Source organism: Triplophysa dalaica, chromosome 5 (genome assembly GCF_015846415.1).
Source record: "Triplophysa dalaica isolate WHDGS20190420 chromosome 5, ASM1584641v1, whole genome shotgun sequence".
In the NCBI taxonomy this organism is placed as follows: Eukaryota; Metazoa; Chordata; class Actinopteri; order Cypriniformes; family Nemacheilidae; genus Triplophysa; species Triplophysa dalaica.
Window position 1 is genome coordinate 10,372,215 of NC_079546.1, and position 24,111 is coordinate 10,396,325.

Here is a 24,111-nt window from a genome sequence, read left to right on the forward strand (position 1 = left end):
GCGCTCATAGTACAAAATCCCAGCCAGGTTAATAGCAGTATGCATGTTGATTATCATTTCAAAAAGAATACCGTGCATTGCAACATTTGATACAGATATTTCATGCATTGCATTTCCAGGCAAAAGGTAATGTGCCAAGTTGGCCTCTTGTAAACAATGATTCTAGACCTGGCACACAAACACTAATCACTTCTTGGAACAATTATATCCACAAATCACAAATCTCCAAATTGAAAAATGTGATTACAGTCAGAGGACTTTCAAAAAATGTACTTCTGCATGAATCCGTTTAAATACCAGAGGTTCTGAACAGAAATAAATGATCATTTATTTATTACTTTGAGAACAATGAAATGTTCTTTACTCACTGAGAAGAGCAAGATTGCACTACGTTCATTTGAAATAAGATGAAACTATATTAAAAGATTAGTGTTAAGATATGATCTTTATTTAGAATAACTTAATGGTCCCCCAAAAATAATGATATGGTTTTTGAATATGTAGTTTCAATGGTAAGGACTGCTTTTGAGTACCTGTGCCTTTTACATAAAAGGGAAGATTTTGCAAATAATGCAAATGAGTCGATAAAGTTACTAGCCAGAGTGCTTTACAAATCACTATATTGTGCCTACACCAGATGACCGGATAAATAATCTGGAAACCCACTAGTCTATGAGCCACAAGAATATTGCTGTTTTTGTAACCTAAGCATGAGCCCAACAACATTTAAACTGAAAATATTAAAATAACAACACAAAACCTTTCTTGAAGCCGTCATCTCGGACCGCCGAAGCAGAACTCAGAAATCTATCCCTTCTGAAGAGGATAAGCATGCAAGAAAGAACAAAATAACAAAATCATGAGGCAAAAAGCAAACAAAACATAAATGCAAAGGACAGTGTCTCTTAAGACAAATAAGTAGAGATGTCAAACATAAAAAAAGGTGAGAACAAAGGGTGAAAATGATGTTGAGCACTTTCAGAGAAAGAAGATTAAAGGAAGAAATTTTTGAGTCGAGCACACTTGAAGATGCTCTATTAGTTTCAAAGTGCTGTGCAACTCAATCCTATGTTTTGCACAACTATTCGTTTTTATTTTTTGTAAGTGCACATCTTTGCATTAAAAAAAATAAGTCACGAAATTGTGTTTCATGAGGTTGATTCAAATTCGTTTCAGATTCAGAGTTGTGAAACTGAAGTCATGACCATGTCTTAGTGCTGCTGTCACAAATAGGTCAACATAAATACAAAACTTCTTTAATAAATTATAGAATGTATCAATATATCTGACATTCGTTTACAATTTAAGAGTATTACAGTTTGATTATTTTAATGATTTGTTATTTTCCAAAACACAGGGGCGATCAAATGTTTCTCTGGATTTTATCGATCTTAAAAATACATCAATTCTTATTTGTGTAAGAAATTAATTTTAATTAGTTTTCAAAATCTAAAATCAATACATTGAATTTTCACTGTCAGATTAAAGCATTTTAGTGGATTATCATCTCACTATGGAGTAATATACTTTTATTCTAGAAAGTTAAACAATCAAAGCCTTCACAGTGACCTGCTCATCACGGGAAAAATTTGAAACTAAAATGGTCAAAGGTTAAACCAAAACAGTGTGAGCAATAATAAAAACCCGTTGAGTAAAGAAAGATGAATGTGTCCCATGAATGAGAACCAGAGAAAATGACATTACCGCTTGGCGCCTTTAATCACGTCACGCTTTACGGGTTTAGCGTTTGACAACAGTTCGCTGTCACGCACCACCACTTCAACACCAGACTGAGCAGCCCAGGGAGAACATGCGCTTCCAAATAAGTTAATGATAAACATACCTTCTATTATTTGTCGGAAAAACATTCTGTTTTATTCCCTTATCCCCAAAGCATGAGTACAGATACTATGTAAAGATGGTTGAGCTGATTTGACTGTTGCATCAATTAAATATAAATGCTCTGATAATGAATTGTAATAGCACCAATGTAATCAAATGCTTAAGCGATCGCTCTCAAATGATTAAACCAATGCAAAAAGGCACAGGGAGAAATGTTGTGTGATGATGTGATTCTTCCCAAGATGCACAAACTAATGTCCAAACACGTCTCACTGTCCGCCCTCATCCATTTGGTTATTATGCAGCGCTATTTGGAGAAAAGCAGGCCTTCAAGAAGCTCTGCATAATTATGAAGGAACATCTGTCAACTGTATTCAACTGTAATAATCCACCAGACTTCAAAGTGTTTTCTCACTGGCGTGATGTAAAGTATCCTTCACTCTTTTTGTATATTATGCATCCCGCATGTCGTCTTCTATCCTCCCAATGTAATGCAGAATACTCACACATAATGGATTTATTCCCTGTGTGTTTTCCTCGGATTGTTGCATACAGTAAACGTGTTCATGAATAATTCAGTAGCCCAGAGCTATAGAAATGTCTTCATATGAGGGTCAAGTCCTGGATGGAATATTGCAACTTGTTACTGACACATCTTTATGTATTTAAGCTTAGGGCCTGTTTCATACAGTAGTAGTGCACAAGTGTATGCAGTGAACATTTATTTCGCCACCCATAATGACAATGTTCGTGTTTATATACACATACTGAAAACATACAGTATGTGCATTGTAATATAGATAACACAGAGCTACACAGCTCAGTAGGTTTCTTTAAAAGCACATAGATAGAATCACAATGTCTATACCTGTAGCAGCCATAGATCGAATCAATTGAACAAACTGATTTGTGCCGAGCACTTCGGCTGATGTGTCTATCAAAGTCTGTTTCTCCCAGCAATCTTCTGCTCTGTAGTGAATCATGGACACTAAAACAACATAGGGATATTTAAAGTTCAATCCCAGCTGTTTGGTTAAATATTACAGCGGGCAAGACACACAAGACTCAATAATGACTGTGCTTCCCTTCAAATAAAGTCATGCTCAAATATTGATTTTCCATCTTGGTCAAAATATGGGCAGAAAGCAGAACAGACATTTGTAGTATTATAAAACTATTCATCTTCCAAGTGTTAAATCAGTTATTTTCTTCAGCTAATCCGTATCAAAATGACCAGGTGTCATCAAGTTCATTTAACAAGGCCCTACATCACACATCAAAACGCATCCTCCTTCAAAATCCACAAACGGGTCACCATTTTATGAAATATCAAAAATCTTTTCTTGCTGAATTATTGACAACTAAAAGCTAAATGCTATGGCGCCTGAAGAGTGCTTTGATTATCTTGACATTTTTTGATAACTTAAGACGCATGGGTTATCTTGGTAGCCCATAAATATTCTGTGTGTTTTGCTGTAAGTTTAAGGGTACTAGAGTATCTGCACAATAATCAGCTAGTCCCCCCAATCCCAAAACCACGAGAGCTCAAATGTGTTGACACAAACCGAAACAATATCTTATTTATAGTTTCAACTGTGTACTGCTATTCTTTGAAGAAATAATTCTTTGATGTGTATCAAACAAAGACTTTTGCTATAACTATTCCAGAAAGACTTAAAGTAGAGGAAGCACATTGAAGGTCACATTTGCGATGTATTGTCAAATTCCACAAATCAGATCAACAGGTACTGACAAGATGAAAAGGACCAAACAAATGATGACGTGGATGTGTAAAACATTTTCAACAAACCTTAAAAAATTTGGTGGTTGGCGAATCAAAAGGACGTTCCATTTCATTCTGAATAATAATTCAAGTAATTCTGAATGGGACGTGGCACTTTGGATCAAAAATGCATATCCCCAGCCCTCATTTCATACATACATTTACAAGTTTTTGGTTATCTAAATAGCAAAATGAATATTGAGGCACAACAACCAGAAACCTTTATAATGAAATGAACATCTATGCTCCCCGTGTTTCGTTGACATTTGCTGTTAAAAGTCGCCATGTAATTGAAATGTACTACTCTTATTTTTTTATGGAATATTGACTTTTTCTTTAAAGCTTTCAGGTCTTCCTCCATTTTGTTAGCAATGCCCAACTTCAGACAATCCAGTCAGTTACCGATGGATGAAAGTCTGCCTAATTTTTGTATTCCGAAAATACGTCACTATATGGAAGAGACAAACTCAACTTCTGCTTTATGCCGCAATGATACCAGAAACCACACGGACATGTGCTCTACATTCAGTGTCTGTTTTATTAAACAACATAAACCTGATATATACAACACTTATTCTCTTTTAGAAACCATTTACTGAGATTCCATTAGCCATGGAGATCTCACAGCTGTGTCTTCCCTATTAAGCTGTAGCTTCAAATGGCTCCTGTTTATTCATGTGCATTTATTCATTGCACAGATCTCGCTCACAGTACAAAAGCTTATAAGAACCCACCTGAGTCATCATCTACTCATTTATGAGTAATCTGAAAGCGAAAAAAGCCACAGGACTCTGAAGGTTGTGTACTCTCTCTTAGCGCTAACATTACGGGTGCATTCAATGGGTTGCAAAACACTTGATGCGACTCTTATCCCATTGGGCTGCTGAGGTCACCTGAGTCTGTTCAGTCCATACCTGCGGGATGAAGATACTGTAATGTTTCAGCACCCAGGGTCCTCCGGGATTGTTCGGTTCTTACCATCTATCTTTTATCCAGGTCCAGAGTGGTGCTAGTTTTCATTGAGAGAGCTAATGCGAGATGTACATACACAACCAAATGCCTATGACTTTTGCACACCAGGATAGGTCTACAATAGAGCAGTGGTGAATGACAGGGCTGCCTTTTTTAGTTTCCCCTACGGGTTCCCTATATTATCTGTATGCCTTTGGGGCGTTCAATAACAACTGCTAGACAATGTGAAGAAAACCACAGCTTGGGTAATTGACTACTTCCCGGTTATCCCCTGGCACAATATGTCCAAAAATCTGACAAGTCCAGAATCTTGTTGACGGGCATCCCAGAAGAACAGACCTTTAGACTGTTGGGTTTAATGGAGTACTGGTCGAAACTTTGGAGAGAAAATTATACAGAAAGGAACATTTGAGCAAATCTCAATTTACTGATTGTAGGCAAGAATGTTCTCAGAAAATACTTTTTAATTTTCCATTTTTTAAGCCGTTTACTGATGCTTGTTGTCCTCCAGGGCCTGTTGTACAGCTTCTTTATGGATGCTAGCAATTTCTACACTCTTAAAAAAGCTGCTTCTTCGAGGCCATAGAAGAACCTTTTGGTTCCATTGAGAACCTTTAACATCTGAAGAACCTTTATGTTTCACAAATGTTTTTTTTGTGGTAAATAATTCTACAGATTATTACAAAGTAAGAAAGAGATGGTTCTTTAAAGAACATTTGACTGAATGGTTCTTTCTGGAACCAAAGTGGTTCTTCTATGGCATCGCTGTGAATAACCATTTAAGCCCCTTTATTTTTTAGAGTGTACTTTTCTGCTTATGCTGCCTGCTTCTTAACTAATCTATCTTCTTTTTCTCTGATGCTTTTGACGTTGACAGCTCTTGCACCAGTTGCTGGCAAAGGGGTGGGGCATGTGCATTTCAGCCAATCAGCATTTCATGATTTCCCCAGAGTATTTCCATTACCAGACCCGAGTGCCTATAAGCAAAGGTTGGAAGCATGAAGATCCTGTATTTGTAAGAAGAGCGTGTCCCAGGTGAGCACATTCATGTTAATACTAACAGACAGCTGTCTCCATGTATCACTTGGGCACCGGTATATAAAACATGGCATGTGGTGGTGACCATCTAGGCTGGTCTTTCCTGCAGGGCTAAATCGAATACGTATAGACCTGGACACACCAATGCCGTTTAAATGTCATCTAGCTCAGCAGAGTTTATTCAGATTTTCTGATCGAGAGGTCATTCTCCCTATAGCTGACCGTACTGGACTGCCGCAATATCAACAGGAAGTCAGTTTGGGAGTGATGAAATTCTGCGAGCGCCATGGGCATTTAAAATGTCTTCAGCGCACAAGTTTATTGATTTCTCTGAAATCGTTTGGCTGAATGTCAGCCCATCCTAAGGCAATGCCATTAACTGTGTGCTGCCACAGGAAGGACCGCTCTTCAATTTGCATCCTAATCTCCCACACCCAGTGTGCTCAGATGAAATCTCTGCCAGTATTTGGGTGGACGTCTTTATGTAAACTTCTGTGCATGTGGGGAAACGATTTCGAGAACAGGTATTTCAGCGCTAACATATCAATCACATTTGTCTTGGTAGGACAGAAACCAAGATAGAAAGTTATTTGGGGGCCAAACCATTTGCCCAAGTTTATCAGAAGTTCTGCTTAAATCCCACTGTCTGAGGTCAGCAAAATCTAGTGATGCCAAAGGTCACGCCAGATACCCAAACACCATGGTTAGCTGCTTTGCTTCACTTCCTCCTCGGCCAAGACAAAAAGAAACTACATGGCCACGACAATTCATTGTAATCACCGAGACGTCACTTGACCGCCACTAACAGCAAATATGTTCCTCTATTTCATATTTTATCAGCCTCTTTTCTGCATTGGACCGCTGTAACAAACAAATAAAGGTGAAATATTCCCATAACTACAGCTTTATGAGTCTGCTTCTACCCTTCGGACATCTCATAAAAGATGAAATGGCAAGTGCTTGTTTAATTGAACATTGGGGGGATTTTAGTGCACTTGTATTATTTACAAATGCGCATGCTAATAAATGAGAGGCCACTGCACCTCAAATGTCAATATTTCCCTTCATATTTTTACATAAACTCACTGTTCCTAAAAAGTCTCCATGCTGCACTCATTTGTTTTCCTGGATTTGGGCCATCATATGATATAACTTAATGTGAATCCTTGAATCCAACTGAATGGTAATGCAACTTTTTCATACAACGCGTGTAATATGATAAAAATATTTCAATTGCAGTTTCGCGAAATATGCCTTTATCGTATTGCCTGAAAAAACACATACGTGCGTGATATATACGTGTCTCGATTGTGTATTTGTGCTATTTGCACATTTTAATGGGTAATGGAAACCTAGCTCATGATGGGTGTAACATTACAGGTGAAAGTATAAGTAAAACATTCCCTTTCATTCACAGACAGAATGAAGAAATGAAGGAAGTGGGACATCTAAAAGGCTTTTGTTCATCTACACACGTGTTCTAGCCAAATTCACCCTGCTCTGACAATAAAGGTGTTAGCGAAAAAACCAAAGACTTGCGTGGGAAGGCAGTGAATGACTGCTATAGCCACCGTGACAAATGTGCTGACCACAGTCTCGCCATTCCAGCTGCATCATGTGTAAGAAGATAGGGAGGTAATAAAGAGTTGAAACTAAGGACATTCAAAGAGAGCAAGGACAGAAGTAGTCTTCCTCACCCTATCTCTCTTACTGATTTTAGCACATTTGATCTGTTAAAAATAAATGAGGCCACATATCATTTTATTACAGCATTTCAAATAAAGAAGGCTATTTGTCAGCTTGTATATTGATTTTGTAAAGAACAGATCTGCATGTGCTCGAACAGCTAATGGTTCCCTTTAGAGCTGTGCTGAATCTCAAATGACCTACATATGCACCCGGTTTGTGCTGAGAGCAAGAGCTACGTGTAGAGTGTGTGAAATTACGTAACATTACAAACAAGTTCAAAACGTATCTGTTCGTATGGAAAGCTTAATTTGTTATGCAAAATAATAAATTCACAACCAAAGACATGAATGAATTGGCTTTACAAGTCATTTCACCTAGAGGTGAGATGCTGTAACTTATAAAAATTAAGTTGAAACTTTCTTGCATTTGACTTATTATCGAGGTGTCCAGAAAACAAACAATATATAAGAAAATAAATAAATAAATAAAAAACAGTAATTAAACATGTTAGACAGCCAAGAATGTATAGCCTACTGTATATAAGGTGTAAATTACGGCAAACACAAAGCTGAGTGATCTGTTTGAAATTGTATTTAATATACAGACTTATTTACAGATACCTTTCAGTATTTAATAAATTAATCATTTTTTTTTTCATAACTGACATTTCCATGGTGCGTGTGCCACTTTGAATGACAAGTTTCATTAGGCTTATCACAATACATTGCAAAATGAATGCACCGTATCCAGAAGGACACATTCCCTGAAATGCCACAAGGCCAATTTTCTCCAAATAATAAAACATCAAAAAAGAAATGAATGGCAGATAGCTTTTTCCAGGTGTTGCAGATCTCTTTAGAAGAACACCACACTACCCAAAAATGCTTCGTAGCAAGACAACTCACACGACTAGAGAGTAGGTTTTACATAAAATAGAGCATTACACAGGCAAAGAAGGATAGGGAATCAATCACCACTTTCTTTCTCCCCCTATATGAAATACATTCTTGACTACATAAAACAATGACACACTAACCCGAGGAAAAGTGTTCTACACATCACGACCAATGTTAACATGGCCTGATGCCCAGCCGACACATGCACACACATACAGGGATCCAGTGCTTTGGAAATCTCGCGCATCCTTTAATCGTTGTGGAATCCATCAAAGTGGGTCAAACTCCCTCACATCTGCCCCACTGAGATTGTAATGCACAAGGACTGATTAAAACATACATACACAGGAAAATAGGCCACGTTTATAACGCTGCTGGATTCAGGAAACGCATGGATGTCCTTGAATTTTCAAGAAAGGCGCCTACAAGCAACTACGCTGACCATTAGGTGGCAAATAAAAGGTCAAGCGTTGCATTGTCCCAACAGGGGGTCTGTCTGATCCTTGAAAACACAATGCCTTTCTTTTGTTCTTGACCAGACATGCTCTAATACTGCAAAAAGCACAACCAATCCATGTCTGTGCATGTATAATCACCATAGGTATGACCTTGCAGACCTTGCAGAAGGACCACTCATGAAAAAAATGATCGGGTAAAACTGCAATGTTAAGTGGGAGCCATTACCTTTCAGTAAAAAAGCCAATAGGCTTTGTCCTTGAGGCATTGGCTCTTTGTGTACTCAGACTGACCAACATTAGCCCAACACACATCTACAAATGGCAACAATTTAACCATTTCAACTAACCAAGTGTCAGGTTGTGGGGACAACACAAAACAACAGGGTTTTCAGAGCAATCCAACAAAAATGTATGAACATTTAACAGAGCATTGGCTTTTATTGCATTGTACATTGGAAAAATGTATACTAGTTGAGAATAAAGAAGTCCTGCCTTCCAGTAAAAAATCATCAATAGATAAAACCTGACAATTCTCTTGAGGCAGAGCGCCGTACAGTCTCATGGGCGGCTGCAAACCTTCCGCATGAAGCGATCCCAAAAATAGTGTTTTAAGCGCAATTTATGCTTAGTAGTAAACTAAATATATATTGTCTCAACGCAAGAAGTTAACTGATCTGAATAAATGCTTCACTCCTTGACACAATGCACCATGTCACACCTCAAGTAAGTAATTTCCCCGTAAACTGTCAAACAAATACACACCAGCTAACCACACTCGTTCTGGGTCATGCTGCAGCACTAGAAATAATGACGCTTCCCGGTTCAAAGAACATCAACACTACGTCAAAGTCACGAGTCACACCCTGTTGGCTTAATCCATGTACACATCTGCTGTAGGGAATCGCCACTATAATCCTATTTGGGCGTACATGAGCGAAAAAGAGAGGCGTATCTTGAAGGTGGTGGTATTGGCAGTGCGCTTGTGGACAGTGGTGTTATAGGTTGTATGTTTCCAATCCTAGCCGTCTAGTGTCTACATAGATATGTGACATATAACATGGCATCTTAAACGTAGGACCCTGGACCACAAAACCAGTAATAAGTAGCACAGGTAGCAATTTGTAGCTTAGCCAAAACAAATTGTATGGGTCAAAATTATATATTTTTCTTTTATGCCAAAGAGCAGCACAAACAATTTTCTCTCACAATATTCCGTTACCACACGTGTAAATTCACCCCATAAATGAGCTGATGCATGGTCACGTTTTAACTCTGAACAGCAATGCATTTGCTTATCAGCCTCTTCATATTTGATGACGGCCTGTGTGTGATTTAAAATCGCAGCGCTAACATAGCACAGTGCTGACGTTCAGTTACACCCCAATAGCACCCCTTAATTCCCCACGCAAATCGTTGCAGCGCCCTAAACTGCTTGCCGAAACAAGACCAAAAGTTGCTCTTTTAATGAGGAGGTGCGATACAGACGTATGTTTTCATGACATGTGGTTGGAACAGCATCGGAGTGTGTCTGCCCTGTGATAGAGAGAGTGAGACGGAGCTGAAAAAAGTGTTTAATTGCTTTGACGATGTGCACGCAAGGGGAAAGAAGAGAGATAGAGAGAAACAGAGAGACAGAGGGAAACTACATGTGCTGAGGATGGTCACTGCTAGCTCCAGGCTTGTGATGATAGCTCTTTAATGGCTTGAAAGGCAGATTTACACTCAAATAGTCAAACAGACCAATGCTTGATAAGCCAAGCTACTGAAGTTCTACATATTCGCTTTGTTGCATCCAGCAAATTCATACCCAAGGCTCAATGATAGCCTGTCCTTTATGATGTAACAATCAGGCTTTGTCTTTGCTTTGACCTTTGATTGAATAGAGCATTAAATTAAATACATAATTGTTACCGAATGAAGCAGGGCAGTGGTGGGTGAACAAAATTAGACTGTCGCTTTGTGGCTGCATGTAATTTGTTTTTCCAAAGTGCCACCTGTGTTCCAGAACAAAGATTTGATTTGGTCTCAAGCTTTCTTCTGACAAACCCCAACAACCTCAGGAAAAGCCTTTTATGACACAAATCTCAGGTAGAAGGAATTACCTGAAAGTTGAAAGTCAGTTTTTTTGACAAATTTCTTGTATATACAACACTGTAATATGCATTGTTCACATAGGTGTATTCTTACAGTGAGGGCAAAATATAGTAACCCCTAACTCTTTAAAATTCTCACTTAGTTGCCAACTGAACTGAACCTACTAGTCTCTTCACGTTTCAAGTTTTGTTACGTACTGTAGGCTATATAACCATAAACAGTATGGCATGTAGTGAAAGGATCTGTACAATGGGTCTTTATACAGTATTTATAACAAAACATACACAACGAGAAAATAGTTAAAGAAATCCGAAAATCTTTCTGAAAAAATAATTCTAAATAAAAAAAATGAAGATCTCGAAAGAAAATTAGGATAATTATAGGGCTGTACATATTGGGCCATTAATCGAAAGCAAAATAAAAGTTTTTGTTCACATAATATATATGTGTGTGTACTGTGTATAATAATAGTGTATACATAAAAAACACACATATCCATTAAAATATATATTTATAGCCAATACATTTTATTTATAGCCTATAATAAATTATATATACTGCTCATATAAAAAAATATATACACGTAAATTATTCTTAAATATATACATGCACGTGTGTGTATTTTCATACATAACACACGCACATATTTTGTAAACAAAAACTTTTATTTTGCTTTTGATTAGTCGCGATTAAGCCCTAGATAATGAAGAGAACTTACAATAGCAATAAGATAAGGCAAGTAAGAATCACGTTTAAAAAAATCATGTTTTTATTGTGTTTTCTTGTGTTTGTTAGCAGTATTTTTTTAGATATCATTACTTAATCAAAACAATCTGGGAACAGTTATAAGTTATGACTTGAAATGCACAATAAAAAAGCTTGGAAACTTTAGATTTTTTTTACAAAATGGTTAAAAATCATGGTTATCTGTTTCAGCAAATGAACTCTCCATATGTGTCTGAAATCCAAGAATATATGTGTGCATGCATAAACATGGACGTGAACATTGAAATACATAATACAATACATAATAATAATATAGCAGCAGAAATAATCCAAACTGCTAAAATATCCAGTGAAGGTAAACATTTAAAACTGAATTTATGCAGTAGTGCAATAATACTGATATGCCGATGTATTACAATACGGAGTGCGACGCATTATTTATTTATTTATTAATGCACACAATTAAAGTAAAATAATGCTAACCCTTTCATTGTGTCTTCATCTTGGGGCGTTTTTAAAAGTGTTTTTTTGTGCTAATCAGTTCTGATTGAACAAGATTACATAACCACAGACGCTGATAGCAAGAGGTCTACAGACAATAGGACAGAGCACTGAATCCTGGGTAATCATAGACAGTCTGCTATGTAATGACGAGGTGAATATGCGTGGATGGTGATGGCTTCAAACACGAAGAGAGGCTCTGGACGATTCAAATGCATTAGATCTCTATGAGGCGTCCCTTAAAAACAATGGAAGCTATGGGCAGGAGTGGAACCAATTGCTTGTGGGAAGATCACTATCCTGTTGTTACCAAGCAACTAAGGGTGCTCTGTCTCCTTAAGTTAAATGTTTTAAAATATATCTAAAGTCTGACAGCGTCATAAAAAGTCAGTTTTACAACTATGTGTGCTATTTTCGGTTGTGTTATTATCGTGAATGTCATGTGACCAATCCTCAAGAACACACATATTGGCAAAATGTATATTTTTAAATCCACTGTAGCTTGCCTAAATGTAATCTCAACATTACATCAAATATTGATTCTTGAACAAGGATACTTGAATAGGCGGATCCTGTGCGTTGCTTCTAGTATAAGTAGTTAAGTATTCTGGTCTGAGCCCTGTGTGAATGGCAAAGAAGGGTCAAGCCATTACTCTGATTAAACCCACACCCTCTCTCTCTATCAATCACGATCCCTCTTCATCCAGCTCTTCAATAATGTTCTGTCATCTCTGAGCCACATCATTTCTCACCACTCTCTCATTACTTATGCCTGAGCAAGACAATTACACACTCCTTGAATGGACAATCCTCATGGAGCATCCTAGGGGTCAAGGAACCTGCTCAGGGGCATGATTGTGATGGGGCTGAGGGAAAGATCTTCAAAATTAAACAGCTCATGGGTCACCTCTCCTTTCATTAAAATCCTCCAGCTCAGTTATGTAAAGCATACATACATATTCTGCACATTCGTTTTTTTTTTGGAAAATAATGTTAAAAGGTTTCTTGTACAATAAATCTTTCATTTGTATTCTGACCGTAACATCATCTCTAAACCAGGCACAAAATGACATGTAAATACACTTGTTTCCTACAAAAAGTGAATTGTCTCAATCAATTACATAATATTTCATATTTAATTTACAACTGCATTCTGGATTCTGGAACAATTATACTTTTATGTGGGTGGGCTACCCAGCATAATGCAGAACCTAGCAGCTAACATAACAGACACTTGCTTATCATGTCTCCTTTCTTTCTGAATATAGCAAAAACTTTACATGAATTACATGGGAAAGATGCAGTTTATAGCTTCATGCTTTATTATGTCACGGCTGGCAGGGACATGGCTGTTTTTTGCCACTTGACTTCTAAGATGTCTACATGTTAAACAACAACACAGACCTTTTACACACAGAAGTTTTTTCGAAGTCTTCTGTATATGACTGATGAAGGTCATGAGACCGAACGATTTTAATACTAATTCAATTTAACTTTTTTGCAAGCACTGATATTGTGCGGTATTTCTTTTCTTTTTCCTTACACACAGAAGTCTTAAAAGTACAGTAGGCTGTACAGCTACCGTCTAGATAACTAAATGAGTAAATAACTGAGAAAAATCCAGAATTACAAATCAACGTTGGCCCATACGACCAATTTGATGCAGCTAACTGTTTATTTCAAGTATATTTTGAGCTCTTATTCTATATCCAGACAATGATCACCCCCAATTAAACACACCAAAGACCCCCACAATCCTTCATTCTCTATCTAATTCCACTGGGTACGGTACAGGAAGTCTATGACTACATCCTTGCCTGGCAATTATTATCAGTGCTGGCCCAAACCGTCACCGGCCGAGAGAAGAGGCCGAGATAATCAACTTATTCTCTCTGCACTTTATGACAATCCCCCAGATGCTGGGGGCAATACATTGCTTACTGTATATTGGCCGTTTTTATGATAAAAGCAGGACTATAATCTATTTATTTTATGAAATCTATGTCACCCGCATAAGCACCACCATGACCGGAGGCAGGTGAACAACAAGCATAGAGGATACTGCAGGTAACACGTACATCAAGCCACGCAAAAATTGTCATCATTAACAAAACAAGCCTTGTACTTGCCGAACCCTTTGTACCTACAGTATAACACACACAAACTCACAGACATACACATGTCTTTGGAGAATGCACAAACTGCTGCCAAAAGTGTATGCCAACGCTAATATTGACCCTGTGCGATGTTTACCAGGTCCTGTGAGGAATGCTTAAGAAAAATGTGAGAAATATTATGCCTACTACATTACAAAGTGCTGGAGACGCTGGGCAATATACACTATACCGTTCAAGGAGGTGAAAATGCATTGCATTTCTATCATTTATATAGTGGATGTAAAATAAACAGAAGTATGAGAGACAGTGCTGCTTTTACGGAGCACATTACGGCTAATGACAAGCTCAAGAGAGATTCTCAACATTGTAAGCATGCGTAAACACGCACGCTTATACACATTTATATATTGCACAAATGGGAAGACGTGAATTTGTATAAACCATAGTACAGAACAAAATCAAATAAGCCAGGCAAGCAAAAATAAACCTGTATTAGAATCCACAAACAAATATCAATGCAGACAGTTAAACAAGCATCTGCAGCACCTGTTGACAACAACACCGATGAAATCATCCTCTCTCTATTTTCTCTCCGATATCATCGCTGGATTGGTTACCATGGCCTCACATTACAAAAATCAATATCTAAAGACAGCGTCCTCATTCCAATGCATGAGATTTGGGTCACAGCTGAGCAGTGCATGCTATTCAGCACATCAAGAAAATACACCGCGGGTGAGTAATTATCAAAGAGCCTTCAATACGTTTCTAGTGTAGAAATTCGTTTTTTGCAAATATACAGCCTGTGCAGAATAATTGAAAGTGAGCGAGGCTGAAGATGTCAAAAGCTCTATATATCAGTAATGATAGGGTTAAATGAGTCAAAGTTTGATTACATAAAGCTTGTCTTCTGTAGTATAGTGGTAGTATAGTTGGTGTCAAACAAAACGCAAAAATCGTCATAAGATTATTCAAAGAATATCATCAGCACCTTTGTTATAAAGGACCTTAAATTATATGTGAGAATTCAGCTACATTAAAAATATTCTCGTGAAATTGTATATATATTTATAATATACATTTAGTTTATAATAAAGGTTCACGTTGTCATTAAACAAAATTTTGTATATTTTCATATAATGGTGGGATTTTAATTAATGTGATGTCATTATATTTTTTATTTAGTTGAAATCCTATTTAGACAACTTATTCTGTTGTGACAACTAGCCCCGCTCTCCACTATTCGTGGATGACGTAAAACACTGATGCACATTATACATTAAGCAGTCAAATGAAGCGATGACATTTCCATAACTTGTACCACAATAACAATATTATAAGTATACGTGCAATTTCAAAAAATATGCAGTACATCAACTATAAAGGACACGGCTTTAATTTACTGCCCTCACAGTCAGATGCTGTTTTTACTGTGAAAGAGCGCGCGTCCAGAGGAATGCACGCGCTCTGTCACGGCGGCTCTCGCGCTCAGTTGTGCTGCTGGTTAACGCCTTAATCTAAACTTAAACCTCATAGATCATAATAGTTTTTGCGTGTTTATAAATTGTCAATTCTGCCTTTTCCGCGCAAAACTAAAACTCTGAGCACACCCTTATTGCGCGAGCTCGTCGCGACACGATTATAAATAACAATACAAAAAATGTACTTATCTTCGTTCAGAAGCGAATTTAACCTCAAATGACAAACATTACGCGCATAAATAACCATAGCAACGTGTTTGTGTGAGATATTTGGCTATTAAAATGCATTGTGGAAATACTTCAAGTTTAAATACTCGCCTGATATGTATAAAATCTCGTCCCGTTGGGCGGGTGGACCTTCGGGGAATTACTCCCCGTGTTCATGTCCGAGAAAATCATATTTCCGCCAATGCAATGCAGAATTGATCAGCAGTGTGCAAAACAATCCTCCGATTGCAAAGTGTGAATTAAATCCTTGTCGTCAAGTTTATCTGATCAGGGATCAGACCCTGATGCTGGACTTCTCACATCCACAAAGAGGGAAAGAAAACGCAACTGCGTTCCTTTTGCGTGCACAGACAGGCGCCTTGTGTGAATAAAAGTCACTTTAATTTTGACATTTATCGATCAGAGATGTGAAATCATCAGTAGGCTGATATATAGCGCAGCACGCTCCATGATCGTAGCACGGATGGTGTGAGCCCGTGTGCTGGACCAGCCCATCTGTTCGATAAGCTGCTGCCTATTCACATCATTATTACAGCGTCAAAGACCCGGTGAGCCAATCAGATATCAGAATCTAAACTGGGCGGAGCTACACGAAGGACTCCTGTTTGGGACGGATGCTGAGAGAGATGCACAGCAGAGGCACATATTCGCTTATCTGCACCATAAACAAAATGAAAAACATCATTGTTGTTAAACGAAATGATATCCGCAAATCCAAAAAAGTTGAATCATTATTTAAAATAGATTATTATTTTTTTCAATTTCCTGTCAGATCAATATGATTAAAAGTGATGATGCATGAAGTGAGATAATCGGATCAGATCAAAAAAACTGAATTTCAATTTTGCGCGTCAAACGGTCAGCGCACAAACTCGGGGTGGTCCACGGGCGTGTCTTCTGGGACTGGGATCAATACGATTTATTTCTTCCACATCACTTCACCTCTTCGTGAAATAATTCCACTTTAACAATTTAATACGAGTATTGACCAAGATAAACTTCCTTTCAGTTAATAGAAGAGCTCTTTTAATTTAATGCTCTTTCAACCGAGTAGGGCGCACGTGAAAGCCTCATTCAATTTGGCTCCATTGCTTAGCTATTCTGAGAATACATGTTGCCATTGTTGAGGAAGATAATCAAATCTATAAAGCCTGGCTAAGTGAGGGTCCATATCTTCGACTTTATTGAATCAGAGACCCCAGATCTTTCTGTATAGCTCTCAACATGTATGTGCCATAAAGGTTAGTACACTTCACCAGTTGAACAGAACACATGACAAAACTACCTTTACCTGAAAAATGTCACCTTACATTTAGGTCACAGGGAAAATGTTTGTTTACATCTCTTAACATATACAACAATGATAAAAAAGTTTGCCTTTCCAAACAGTAATTTTTACAAAAGTTTTGTAGCATGAAGTAAAATGCAAGTACTGTACGTTTTCCTTTGTATTGCACACAAGCAACAGTTCACCCAAAAAAGAAAAATTCTGTCATCATTTACCCACCCTCGAGTTGTTCCTGTATAAATTTCTTTGTTCGGTTTAAAACAAAGTAAGATATTCGGAAGAATGTTAGCAACTGACAGTTCTGGGGCACCATTGACTACCAAGAGAAAATAGATGACTACATTTCAATTTTTCTACTATGGTAGTCAACGGTGCCCCAGAACTGTCAGTTGTTAACATTCTTCTAAATATTTTTCTTTGTGTTCAACACAACAAACTCATGTATACTGGTTCAGAAAAACAAGAGAGTGAGTTATTCATGACTTAGTTATCATTTTTGGGTGAACTTTTCCTTTAAATGAGCTCTTCCGCCATAAATGACTAAAAATATGTAATGGTGATGCAATTGTTTTGATTTGTGGGATGATTCTAGCACAGTGGTTTTAAAAGCCTTGTGAAATGTCTATGTAAATGTGCCTTAATCGGTTATTCACAACTTTGTTTCCGCAAATGGAAGGCAGCAAGCTAGCCAAAAAGAAAACTACATGCAGTCTTTATCCATCTTTATGAATATTTTCCATCACAAGATAATAGGTGATGGTATTAATCCGTGTCTCTTCTTCCGACTGTCCTACCAGGGCACAGAGGCATACAGAGATACACCAGATGGGTCTTCTGAGCAACCTGAAAGGACGCACACACAAAGACACAGAGAGAGAGAAAGCGATAGAGGGAGGAAGACAGAGAGAGATAGGGAGGGAGGGAGAGAGAGAGAGAGGGAGAGAGAGAGAGGGAGGGGAGAGAGGTAGAGAGTTAGGGAAAGAGAATGAGAGAGAGAGAGAGAGAGAGAGAGGGAGGGAGAGAGAGAGAGAGAGCGAGGGAGGGAGAGAGAGAGAGAGAGAGAGAGAGAGAGAGGGAGGGAGAGAGAGAGAGAGAGAGAGAGAGAGAGAGAGAAAGAGGGAGGGAGGGAGGGAGGGAGAGAGAGAGAGAGAGAGAGAGAGAGAGAGAGAGGGAGGGAGGGAGGGAGGGAGAGAGAGAGAGGGAGAGAGAGAGAGGGAGAGAGAGAGGGAGAGAGAGAGAGAGAGAGAGAGGGAGGGAGAAAGAGAGAGGGAGGGAGGGAGGGAGGGAGGGAGGGAGGGAGGGAGAGAGAGGGAGGGAGGGAGGGAGAGAGAGAGAGGGAGGGAGGGAGGGAGAGAGAGACAGAGGGAGAGAGAGAGAGACTCTCCCATGGGGTGTGTGCCAGACCAGGAGGCTTGGATTGTGGCCGCGAAACATGCCAAGCCCCGTCACTCCTCCTGCTACAAAAACAGCAGCAGACACAGTGAGCACAGATGAATCTGTCTCACTGCTGCCTTATAAACAATTCCAGTTCAGCCGAAAAGGAAATTTATTTCCAAATCCCGGTCTAAGGCCTTGTAGTTAATTTGCTTTGCTTCTTTCTAATGTACCTACAGTAGTTTGCTTAGCATGTGTGAGCAAACGCTTCCTCTGATTGGTCAGAATTTCACCTCTAGTTATTCATCAGGTATACTGTACAGGGTTGTTTGCTGGTTCACCCCTTACTCACACTATGATCTGAGCTTTAACAAGATGTACAAAACACACGACAATCGAATGGGGGGGGGGGAATCAATGTCCTCTTTGTAGGAGGGCACTCATCTGTCTGACTCCATGAGACCTAACAAGCATCTGTGCCTGTGCCTGCACAATAATTTGACCTATTAGTCCACACCATCCCTTTGTGTGTCTTTATTTGTGGGTTTGCTATGGAGCAAAACTGAATGTCTAATTAAAAGGAAAATGTAACCTCTTCTTAACTCATTCGCTGCCAGCCTTTAAAAAAAATAGTTGCAAGCCAACGCCAGCGTTTTTTAACAATTTCACCCAACTTTAATGGCTCACAGTAAATTTTCTGTAAAGTATATATGGAAAATATGAAAGAACAGAGTCTCAGATATTAAACAAAGAAACCGTATTCTTCTATCTTCATTTGTTCGTTTTTTTATCACTCCGTAAATGTGGGTAGGTTTCTTCAAAAATGCCTCATTTTGATTAAACAGCGGAGATAATTAACGTTTTTTGTCAAAGATTCCGCCCAGATTACACTCAGAACAATCATTAAAAACCTCTAAAAGATATCAATTCTAGGTTCTGGGATTCTGTACTTTTCCCCAAAGGTGTGTAATAGCGCTACCTGCTGTACAACAGTACAAACACTGATTTCTGTTAAAACTCGTCTTTGGTGGGGAAGCGTTTTTTTTTTAATTGACGAGATAACTCGTCAATGGCGGTGAAAGAGTTAAGGAAGCTTGTTACAGGTAAAGCCATATTAAAGTCACCGGTGGAAAAAAACAGTGGGACAGACTTTAATATGGAGCCACACTAGATCTACAGGATCCCATTCTACATATGTCATATTACCACATATTGATCATGATGGCCTGTGCATCCTTTTGTTGGTCAATGCAATCTACATCCATCAATCACTGATGTCAGTGTATAGCACCAGTATTGACACATACATTTAGGGTGTGGTTCTTTGCATGTTTTATTTGCTTTTCCTTTATACTTAAGGCACATAAATTTGCACAGACACATTTTAGTCTTGACTAATAAAGTAGATTACATAGACAAATATTTTTTTTTGATTAATTTGTAATACATATTTATATAATTCATTGTATAATTTTATTATACATTTTTGTTATTTTCAAAAACTTGTAATGTATACATTTATGTTTTTAAACCTGGTCTCTGACCTACTAAATTTAAAACTGTTTTATAAACCTACATTAAAAAAAACGATGATGATACAAGCATGATATAAGAGAGAAGTAATCATAAGCCATTTTAAAACTGGGTGTGTGAAAGTATTAAAATAATTTTTAATGTCATTTATAGAATTCTTTAAATATTTAAATAATAAACCTAAAACTTCTCAAAAAGTTAGTTTGCTTGGTTACCAAGGAGACAAAAAAGTGTCAGTGAAGAGCTGAGTTGATGAGAGACATGATGTGTGAAGAAAATCACTTGTGTATCAATATCCCGATTTATTTTTGGTCCAATCCAGGTTGATCAAATTACGCAAACTTGCGATATTGTCCCTAAAAACAATGCATCATCTCCTTTCACAACAAGGTGTGATTTGTTGCTGATTTTACACTTCTGTATGGTCTCACCCTGGTATTAGAGTTCTAATGGGTTACGGAAATTATACAAGACACGTCCACATTGATCAGATCTGCAAAAACAATTTTTGTTGATATGATTTGCACCATGCAAACCATACAGGCTCCTCAATAGTTAATACATGCTTACATGTGCCACAACTTGTTCATAATCTGCCTGAGTCTATTTTAAAATAATAATGATTTATTTTTGTGTTTGAAGAGCAGACAGAAGCCTTGCATTGCATTTTGTTTTCACTGGAGCAAATGGTGCTGAATATAATAAATTGCCGCAGCAATTATAGGTTACATAACACTCCTGCACACATGCTTTCCTGCCCTCCGGGAATATAAATATCATACCCAAAACCCCAAACATAATTCACTCCGTTTGGTATCTGTCATAACCCATTTACACCTATTTAAAACATTTACACTAACTAAGAGACAATAACAAGGCCTTTATATTAGAGAAGAACAAAAGTTACGTAAAGAACATGCCTTCACTGTGAAAGGTAAACAAAACTTTCTTAACCTTTCAATCAAATGTTTTCTGATTGTTTGATTACAGGATAAGGATTTTAGAAAAAAAATAACTAAATTGACATACTGTATGGATCATAAATATCATTTATATTGACTCATCACTCAACACATCTCAAATCAATTTGCAACTATTTTACGTTTTAGCCAACTGGTGGCTAATTCTTACACATTTTTATTTCATCATTTTCGTACAACCCAATCTGTTTTCCACCTTGTTTTGTTAAGGGGTGAACATCCACGCTTGCTTTTTTTTTAAATAAACATGTTTGTTTGTATGATTCACACTGTAATAATTCATACGAAATAGCCACTTAAAAAAGCCTGTTACTTAATTGGATTGTTTATACATATGAAGAGTTTTGATTTTTTAAACACTTAAATAAAAATACTTCAAAATGAATATACAATCTCACTTAACGATAACAACTATTGTCCAGTTAAATTATTAGCTGGCATTTTCCATCCAAAAAAATCACTACCCACACAGAACCAACTCAAGTATTTTGTCTCAGGTTTTCCAAATGTTACCGTTTTGCATTCTGCATTAACATGAATGACTTACACATTAATAAAAAATACATCAAACTAGTCTTAACCGCAGGACTCTGAGGACAATGAATAATAATGTAAGCACCACTGCGGTATTGTACATACAAACCAGACAAACACACAAAACAACAATTTCCGAACACACACATTTCACTTCAACCCTAAAACTTTAAACCAATAACTGTATTTTGCCCAATGAAGACAGCCAATAAGCTCCGAGTACTACCTCACTGAAACTGCTGGTCTGTGCTAACTTCATGTATGTGACCCTGGACAACAAACCAGTCGTAAGTATCACGGGAACATTTTTGGTAATAAAAAAAAAATACATGGTATGGGTAAAAATTGCTTTTCTTTTATGCAAAAAGAAATTAGGATATTAAGTAAAGATCATGATCCATAAAGATATTTTATAAATTTCGTACTGTAAATGTTTAAAAGCTTTACTTTTGTGAGTTGATGACCTGCTACAGTGCCTCAGATTAACAACTTCAATGGCGATTTTATCAATATTTTTATCACCCTCGAGATTCCAGCTTTGTAAACAGTTATTGTTCCGCCAGATAGTGTCCTATCCTAACAAACCATATATCAAAAGAAAGCGTATTTCTTTAGCATTCAGATCATGTAAATTCTCCATTTCGAAAAATTGACCCTTAAGACTGCTTTTGTCATCCAGGGTCACGTATGAATCTGTCGATATTTTCAGCACTCTCACACACAAGCATGTACACACCAAATCCTCGTGCCTCAAGTGCTTTTTCTGTTTTACAAACAAATTTTACAGTTTGCGGGAAAGTTCCAGAGTGATGAGAGCTCTCCAAGCCTGCCAAAATACATCACGACATATAACCCATTAAAATGCAAGACAAGAAGGCTCAGTCTGCCACAATCTGGAAAAAGAGAGAGAATATCTTTGTGTCATTTGGACAAAAGCAGCTTACACTGCCCATACTGTATTACAGAATCGGCTGAAAACGCGTCTCTTCACAATCTTTTCTACTCTTTTCATCCTTAAACAAAAAGACGTACTCTTGTATACTGTGGTAGGCTATAGGAGACCAGTTTTACTGCACTTATGCTTTTTGTTGTCCTAATGTTGTTCCAATTGCTTCCATTTTTTACCTCATTTGTAAATCACTTTGGATAAAAGCGTCTTCTAAATGACTAAATGTAAATGTATATTGAAGAACATTGATAGCACTAAGCTTGTATTTATATTCTATAATAAAAATAACACAAGAAATAAAAAATGACATTTAAGTATGTGGGAGTCACCACTTGTGTACGTGTTTCCACAAATGATTTTAGCATGCACACTTCGGAATGACAGGAATTGACGACTGTGTAGAATTGTAGCATATTTGGGGTCTACTTGCACGTGTGCAACTGTCAAGCGATGTTTAATCATGATAGGAAAAGGTTGATTTCAGAGACTTCGGTGGAAATTTTACAACAAACCTAGCAGCAGAATGGTTAGGCTGATTTACCTGATTACGTACCTTGACTTAATATGCAATAAATAGTGGGACAAATAAAGCACCCTTAAGAGTATAAATGTTGTTGCAGTGGGTAACAAAATATCAAACAAAGTGATTAAGAACTTCAATTCAAGCTATTTTCTATTGATTTATAGACCATTTTACTTGATTGTTACTGAAACTTTGCAATGTGCCTTTGCAGACGTAGAACATTTCATGACATAAAAACCCCAAAGTGCTTTTGTCAATATTCTGAACAGCAGATAACAATAAACACCTACATTTTACAATCTTTTTGTGAAATGCTTGGTTTAGTCTCTAGTTTTGTATTTTTTCTTAAAAAATTATAAGATTCTTAAAATGAATCCCAATGTGTCATCTCATTCAATGAAATATAGGCAATTTTATTGTGTCTTAAAGGTTTAGTTTACCCAGAAATTGTCATTCTGTCATGATTAACTCACCCCCTCCTGTCATTTCAAACATGTATGACTTTATGTTTTCTGCAGAACACAAAAGAAGATATTTAAAGATGGTAAATGAGGTAAATGATGACAGAATTGTTATTTTTGGGTGAACTATCCCTTCAAAGGAACAATACGGCGTTTTAAGGAGGATCTATTGACGGAAATACAATATAATGTACAAAACTATTTCTTCAGACCTTATGTAAAGAACCAGTTTGTAATCCCTTAATATAAGCTGTTTATATCTACATACAGAGCGGCCCTACATACATTGAATTCGCCGCCATGTTTTGTACAGCAGTCCTAAACGGACAAACAACTCTACAATGCACTTTTCCTCTTCCTCTCTGGTTTCATGGTGAAACGGATAACCGGATGATCTGTGGTCCGTACGGATCGTGCTCTCCACTTCGGAACGCATGTGGCCCGCGGATTTATCGAAAGTTTCACTGAGTAAAAGAGTAATACGCGCTCTCGCTCTATCTCTCAAGTAACGTTATCTGGGGGGTACAATATTAAAGAGATTCCAGATAAACAATGACGCTCAAAACTGCTCCGTCACACAGCTAATATTAGAACAACAACATATCCTGGTTTGTTAGTATGTTAGTCACATTCTGATCCGTATC

At 37.5% G+C, this 24,111-nt stretch overlaps 1 protein-coding gene across 12 annotated transcripts in view; it reads right to left on the reverse strand.

Moving 5' to 3' along the window:
- The window catches only part of ppfia2 (PTPRF interacting protein alpha 2), a 165,987-nt gene that overhangs the window by 65,300 nt on the left and 76,576 nt on the right, over positions 1-24,111 (reverse strand). For 2 of the 12 annotated variants that reach the window (XM_056749395.1, XM_056749396.1), the window contains exon 1: positions 15,916-16,316. The exons of the other annotated variants lie outside the window; for them this stretch is intronic. In XM_056749395.1, the coding sequence (XP_056605373.1) occupies positions 15,916-15,996 (81 nt within the window). In that variant the 5' untranslated portion in view covers positions 15,997-16,316. Of the gene's footprint in view, positions 1-15,915; positions 16,317-24,111 lie in introns of those variants that run through there. 12 annotated transcript variants of the gene reach the window in all.